Source organism: Rhagoletis pomonella, unplaced genomic scaffold (assembly GCF_013731165.1).
Source record: "Rhagoletis pomonella isolate Grant_MI unplaced genomic scaffold, Rhpom_1.0 Rhpom_scaffold_00102, whole genome shotgun sequence".
NCBI classification, from domain to species: Eukaryota; Metazoa; Arthropoda; class Insecta; order Diptera; family Tephritidae; genus Rhagoletis; species Rhagoletis pomonella.
The window spans coordinates 185343-193276 of record NW_023458656.1 but is presented as its reverse complement, the minus strand read 5'-3'; the positions used below and the strand labels follow the sequence as shown (position 1 = coordinate 193276).

Sequence of the window (7934 nt, the reverse complement as noted above, 5' to 3'; positions counted from 1 at the left end):
AGTTATAGCTGATTAAAAATGTTACGCCTATGGGAGGTGCCTCGCCTACTTATCAGATCCCATTTTTTATACCCTAGATTACGTCCTAGGTCACTCTCTATATACCAGTTAAAGCCCCATAAAAATCCATTGAGTAGTTCCGGAGATTAGTGAGTTCAAACAGACAAACAATCTACAGTTTTATTATAATTTAGATTATTATTATTGGTTTATAAAACATATACTGACAAACATATTCTGAATATATGAGACTGAAAGGAGTCCTAGGTGGGTAAGAAATATGAGCTTCAAAACAAAAAATGTGTGACTCTTATATGAATATTTTAGGAGTTATAAATGATCGAAGTTAGGAGCCAGCACTTTGTGGCTATATAAAAACAATAAAGATTCGAAATTTATATCTAAATTTGTTTATACAGAAATTGAAAATATTTAGAAAACAAAAAATGTACAAAATTTAGCTGCAGCTGCTGCTATTAAATGTATGTTTGAGTGTTTATGTGAACTGAGGTATGTATAACATACATGTGTATAGTATTTGAAGTTCAATAAGAGTTGAAAAATAAGGCGAATATGGCTCAAAGGACCACATAAAATAAGAGTCCGAATGAAGTTATTTATGAGGACTAAAAGCACATTTAAGAGCCTCAAAAAAACTCTGAAACGATTCATATATGAGGCCAAAAATTGCTTTAAAAAGAGTCCAAAATGAGCCGTTTATGAAGCCAATAAGGGTCCAATATGACTCATTCGGAGGTTCATTTGATGTATGAATTTAAGCTCATATAAGTCGACCTTCGGAGGAAGGAAACCACACTAATTTCGGGCTCTTAAATGAGTTCATTATGAGCGTAAAGGCTCCGAAATGGGACTCCTTAAAGACTCATTTATGACTCCAAATGTATATTTCATTGATATGTACATATCTCTCGCTCATAGAGAAAGCACTTATTGAATTTTGTTTTTCGTTTTGCGCATGCATTTTCTTTTTACTTTATTTATTTTTATTTCAATAATTCACACAAATTAAAAAATCGTTTTTCTCGATAAGTCAATGCTGAAACCACACCCTTTATTTTCCTTTAAATAAATTTCTTTTAATTCCGCAAATTAGAAATTCGCTAGAAATGTAAATACACAATTAATTCCAAATGTCAATTCTTGACTCAAGGGATGCTTCGAACTATATCCGCTTAATTCACAGAACATCCCACCAAACAATTTGTGTTGCCGGCAATAAGAAAACGTGTCGCCCTCGGAAACAAATTTATTGCCGGTAACATTGCCATCGAATCGATTTCCTATTACCGGTCGCTCTAAAACGTCCGCCGAAGGCAACACGCCTGGGCGAGTCGTTTTCTTATTACCTGAATGAGTCCTTTTCTTATCGCTTCAGGCGATATTTGGAATAATTTTATTCTTTTTAATACTTCATTTATTTTTTTTGTATACCAAATCGCAACTTACAATCGGAAATAATTAATTTTCTCGCTGTAAGGCTTCCTATTTCTTCAATCTTGTCCTTGGGCATAATTTAGATGCTTTTGGCCAATACTATTGACGCCATATTCATAAGATTCGGAATTTTTGAGAACTTTTTTATTCAAAATTGACATGAACGGAGTGATGTTGCCGATTTGTCACCACAGCAATAAATCGGTGAGTCGCCAATTTGTTGCCATTGACGATTGTTGCCTATTTCTCATATTTTGCATGGTGGGATGCTTTTCATGTGAGCGTTTTCAAAATATCGAATTAACTTGTATGTACAAAATCCCATAGTGATACACGAAACACAAAGAAATCTATATATTAATACGCTAACATAAATTTTGTCTCCGTTCGTTTGGCGATTCTACCGAACCGAACCAAGAACACCGTTGGAAAGGCATTTTTCCGTAGATGAGCAGAGTTTTTGTGATTTCATAATTGGTTGAAAATTACGGCCAAAACCGTCGTTTAAACATTTTCAAATTGTGTATTTATGTTGCTGCAACATGTTCAATTTGACATGTTTCGCCTGTTGTTTCACTCAGGGAATGAAACCGAAACCCAAACCGAAACCGTAACCGTTTAAAACCGTTTCGTTTTTCAAAACCGAAACCGAAACCGTAACCGTTATCTTGACCTGAAAAGGAACGATACCGAAACCATTTCAATCACAGGTTTCAATCGGTTTCCAGAAATTTACAAAAATAATAAATAAAATTTCTTTGAAATAAATGATTTATTTAACCAAAATCAGCAACATTTTGCTAAAATTCTTGTTAAGTAGTAAATAAGTATGGCAAGGTAACTTTTCGCAAAAATCTGCTGATGACTTTGTTGTTGTGAATCGATAATCGATTAATTATATATAAGTAGTTTCTTTCCCGTACGCAATGCGAGATCCCGCGTGTGCCCAAAATAGCCCAGAAATCATGCCTGTACTCAACAAAATGGGTAATAGAGAGCGAAAATTCGAGCGTATTCGATCGTAAGTGTATTCTTCTTCCTGCCCGAAACAGCCCGAAATTTTCTCCGAGTAAAAATGGATAAAGTGTCAAAGTGCATATCAGCTGTATTGTGTTTACATGTTGCCTGCATTTACTTGGTGCTTTTAAGGAAAAGTGAATGGCCTGTTGATGTGTTTTCAATCTATGTACTTAAAATCAAATTTGTGAAACCAAAATTCAATTTCCAAGTGTTTGCATTTAATACCATGTTCTGACCGACAACCAAAACATTTTTCCTTCATTTTCTTTTCATTTACAACCTTTAACTTTCATTCTTATTTTGCTTTGGCCAGGCAATTAACAATAAATCCGAAATGGCGTATTAAAGATGATAAAATATGACTTCCACTTCGATAAATAATCGAAAAAAACTAGTGAAGACACCGATTGGAATGAGTGGAAAGTGAGTTTTCAAGTAGTTTTCAGCGAAAACTGGTTTTCGTTTAACAGATTTTATATGGACGAAAACACAAGTTTTAGGTCGAAAACCAGTTTTAGCAACGAAAACATGTTTCCGATGTCGGTCACAACATGGTATAAGTGACAAAAACAAGAACAACGTGAATCAGCTGTTTCTCGACTTGTGGGCACGAAATGTGGGTTTTTGCGTTTCCGTACTTCTGAACTTTGCTCCATTTTTGAAAGAAAATGTTTCTCTTATTCTCTAATTACCAAATCCGGTCCGGATTGTTAGGGAAAGAACCTAGGGTTGATATTAACAGTGAACTGTAATTTTAGATTTTCTTTCCTCAACGTTTAAGACATTGTGATTTAAACAATATCAACAAAATTTCTGTGAAAAACCGAAACCGGAACGAAACCGAAATAAATTTTGAAGAACGAAACCAAAACCGAAACCGAAACAGTTGGCAAAACCGAAACCCAAACCGGAACGTTATTTTGAATCGGTTTCATTCCTTGGTTTCACTACACATTTGAAATTAAGCTTTGAAATAAACATAAATATGAAGATGAAGAAATAAATGATAACGATGAAGTCAAAAAAAAGAAGGCAGAAGTGAAGATAAAGGCGAAAATGGAGACAATGACAGATACATAAGAATTAGGGTAACTGAAAGGGTAAGAACATTTCTTGAATTTATGAAGTGAAACTTCTTTAGCGGCAGTTGGTTGGCTGGGAGTAAATTGTCAAATTAAAGGTGAATAATGCACATGGAAATGGTTCTCAGCGGTTTAGCGGTTTGAGAATAAAAACAAAAACAAAGATGCCTAGAGGTACAGGCAAAAACGAAGATCAAAGTAAATTTAAACACTTTAAGGTAAAGGTGAAGAGGAATATGCAAAAATAAAGATAAATATGAAGAAAAGGGTGAGGATGAAGATCGATATTGTTATCGATATAAAACTCGATATTCTTATCGATATAATAATCGATATTGCTATTGACAAAATAATCGATATTTTTATCGATGTGAAAGATAAAAACAAAGATGAAGACCAAAGTAAAGTTAGCGATTTCAAAACCAAAAACACCGTTGGAAAGGTAATTTTCTGTAGATGAGGAGAGTTTTTATAGTTTGGAATTTGTTTGAAAATCGTCGTTTAAAAATTTCCATATTTGTGTATGGTTGTTTTTGCAACCTGTTTAATTTAAGCTGTTTCGCATTTTGTTTTACTTCGTATTTGAAATTAAACTTTGAAATAAAGATAAATATTAAGATGAAGAAACAAGTGATAACGATGAAGACAAAAAAAGGCAAAAGTGAAGATAAAGACGAAAATTGAGATAAAGGCGAAAATGGAGGTAATGAGAAATACATAAGAATTAGGTTAACAGAGTTGAAATTTTCCGATAGGAATCGAAATAAAATCAGCCATAAAGGTTACTGAAATTTATCGAATCATCGAAGTTTATAATTATCGAAATTTATCCATGCTTATTAAGTTATCGCAACGTATCGAATTATTCAAACTGATCAATGTTTACTAAGTTGTCGAAATTTATAGACACAGAAACTTAGTTGCCCAAATTTACGGATAGTTATCGAGCTATAAAAACGTGTGGGATTAACAAAATTTGTCAAGTTAAAGAAATGTATCAAGTTATCGATATTTATTGAATTATCATTATTTATAGACTTAACGAAATATATCGAGGTGTCGTAATGCATGGAGTTCTTTCAACTTACAGAGTTATCGATAATTATTGATCTACTGAAATTGGTTGGTTCAACGAAGCGAAGTTTATGGAACTTTCAAAATATATCGATTTATCGAAATTTCAAGGTTATATAAGCTTATCGATTTATCACTGCTTATCGAATTTAATCGTCTTAGCAGATTGTAACGAGTTATCAAAATGTTTAGATAGTTTTCGAAAAATGTGGAGATGTCAAAAGTAAAAATTTATAAAGGTATCCAAAGTTTTTACATTTCTGAGTTACCGAAATTTATCGAGCCATCGAATTTACACTAAACCAAAATCCATCTCTGGATCAAAGAAACACTATCCTTACTTTAAGGTCGAAAATTCTTCCGAATGATTAAAAAATTCTCCTGAATGCGTAATTTTTTGGAATGTGTAAAAATGTACACGAAAATATGGAACCGTGGATGTAATCTATCATTTTGAAGAAATGTTGGGCATGAAAAGAGGATAAAACTTCTTTAGTGCTGTTCCGTTCCCATTTTTCTTCATTTTGCTGTTCTTCTTCAATTAAGAGAAGTTTTTTTGGGTTTACGTCCTCTTTTAATCCATTTTGATCCCTTTGAGTCCATTTCATTAGTTTAAAGTTCAGTTTTAGGTTTATAGTATCATTATTAAGTAGTTTTAGAGAAAACTCTATATTTTCAAATTCATTTTGACTCGAATCAATAAAAAGCCTCATTGTTAACCGTCGTTCTCAGTTAATAAAAACGCTTGCGAATTTAACCTTAATCGGGCTGGATTGGCGCAAAGGCTGGTTTATTTCTAAGTGGAAATTAACAATTTACAAATTTTAATGCGAAACAAAATGATGTTACTACTTACCGCAGTGTGTCCTTCTTCTTTGCTTGACGACGGCTAACAGCTTCAATTATGCGCGCTCAGAACTACATAAACCTATCGTTCTCGATGCGCAAACGGTTAATTGCAAAAGCTCATGCGAATGTGCATATAAAGGCAAAGAAGAATGACGCAGTGCGGTAATTTTACACGAACAAATAGTACGGATACAAAGAAGAAATATAATAACTGCATCCATGTATGTACTTTGGCTTCATGTTCGTACATATGTATGTACATAGGGATGCGCAGACATATGTACATATGTATGTTTAAGCGTCGATATTATACCGTAGAAAGGGCGTGCTGCGACATCCCCGCCCCCGTGAATCGGTCCGATTCACCGTCTTCCACGTCCAAGATAGCAAGCTTGGAAACAGCACGCCGTTTAATTCCGGCGGCGGTTCGGACATCTACATGCCTGATTTCGCCATCGCGTCCAGGATACAGTTGCTCCACTTTGCCACGACACCATTCCCTCCGCGGCACGTTAGGGTCGCAAATAAAAACTATATCGCCCTCCTTTACCGGCGTAGTTTTCTCACACCACTTAACTCGCCGCGTCAATGTGGGCAGATACTCGGATATCCACCGCTTCCAGAAGTGATCCCTTAATTGGCGCGCGACGCGCCACTGTTGGCGCAAGACGAACGTGCCCTCTAGGACTTCTGTGGTGATCGGCGTCGGTGCTATGTTAGGAGCTCCCAGCAGAAAGTCGTTCGGAGTCAACGGCTGCTCCTGGTTAACGGAGATAGGCAGATGCGTTAGTGGGCGCGAATTTATGACGTTTTCCGCCTCGATGAGGAAGCAATTGAGGGTGTGTTCTCGGGGCGCTACTTCTTTAAGCGTGTGACGCAGTACTCGCTTGACCGACTGCACCATCCTTTCCCAGGCACCACCTTCGGCAGGATTGAAGGGCGCGTTGAACACCCAGTCGACGCCTCTTTGCGTTAGTTCATCCTGCACGCGCTGACAATCAAAAACTTCATTGAAGCGCGTAGCTTCATTGTTTGCCCCGACAAAGTTCTTGCCGTTGTCGGACCTTATTCGAACTGGTACTCCGCGCCGATTGATAAAATTGCGGATTGCAATTATACACGAATCTGTGCTCAGATCGTGGGCTAGTTCCAGGTGGACGGCACGCACAGTGAGGCAGGTGAAGAGCGCCACCCATCTCTTTTCAGTGCTTCGGCGAACTGTTACTGTGAGCGGCCCGAAGTAGTCCAGGCCCGTGTAACTGAATGGCCTCACGTACGCGGTAAGCCTATCGACTGGCAGAGGCCCCATTAGTGGCGCGACTGGGGCAGCTTTATTGAGGCGGCACACTTGACAGCTGGAAATAACGCTTCGTAACAGGCTACGTAGTCGAGGTACCCAGTATGTTTGACGTACGGCGCAAATTGTAGCCTCGGTGTTCTGGTGGCGCATCAGCTTGTGGTGGTGAGCTACGACCAGCTTGGTTAAAGCGTGCTTAGGCGGCAAAATGATAGGGCGTCTTGTACTCATTGGAAGCCAGCTGGCTGAATCAATGCGTCCATGAACGCGAAGAGTACCTTCCTCATCGATATACGGCGAGAGTTGGCGTAGTGAGCTGTAGCGTGCGACATCTCGCCCTTCTTTAAGTTGCTGAATCTCTGGACCAAAATGCTCATTTTGTACTAGACGGCATAAAAGTAATTTCGCTGCTTCGACGTCAACTGCTGTCAGCCCATAGCGACGCTCGGCTGAGTTGCGATGGCGGCAAAGACCGATAAAGTGGAGAACCCAAGCTGTCGTCCGCACCAGTCTGTTGAATGTGGAAAAGCGTGTGAAATCTATGAAATTATTACTTACGATGACCATGGCGTATTTAGGTCGGAGCTCCTCGTCGTGTACGTCATGATGAGTGGCGAAGATTGCATCATTAGGCCAGTACCCTTCTTCTCGGCATAGAAAAGTCGGTCCCTGACTCCAGCGGCCAGTTGGGGTGAAGTCAGCTTCACTGCTGAAACGCGTGGCTTCGTCGGCTACGTTCTCTGCAGTAGGTATCCACCTCCAGTTCGAGGCGTTTGTGGCGGCCAATATTTCAGCCACGCGGTGCTGCACAAACGGCTTGTACCGTCGGTGCTCACTGCGGATCCACTTCATCACCGTTGTCGAGTCGGTCCAAAGATGGCAGTCATTTATGACGACGGAGTGTTCTTCACGAATCGTCTGCATTAGGCGGGCCCCCAAGACGGCTGCTTGCAGTTCTAGCCGCGGTACCGTGAGCGGTTTCAGAGGAGCGCACTTAGTTTTCGCGCAGACGAAGCTGGCACTCACCTCGTTCTGGCAGTTGGTCGCTCTCCAGTAAGCGACGGCGGCAAAGGCGTCTTCGCTGGCGTCAACAAAGATGTGTAGCTGTAAATTTTGTAGCTTACCATTGCCGAAGTAGAATCTGGGAACGGCGTACT

General features: G+C 38.9%; 1 protein-coding gene across 1 annotated transcript; it reads right to left on the bottom strand.

Annotated features, from left to right (window-relative positions):
• Positions 1-5787: 5787 nt before the first annotated feature.
• On the bottom strand, positions 5788-7344 carry LOC118749986. The gene has a single exon (XM_036484729.1). The coding sequence runs from the start codon at positions 7342-7344 to the stop codon at positions 5788-5790; it is 1557 nt and encodes a 518-aa protein (XP_036340622.1).
• Between the last annotated feature and the right edge of the window lie 590 nt (positions 7345-7934).

Bases quoted from the DNA above. Each gene is read 5' to 3' on its own strand.
- LOC118749986 (XM_036484729.1), bottom strand. From the start codon at position 7,344: ATGGTCATCGTAAGTAATAATTTCATAGATTTCACACGCTTTTCCACA.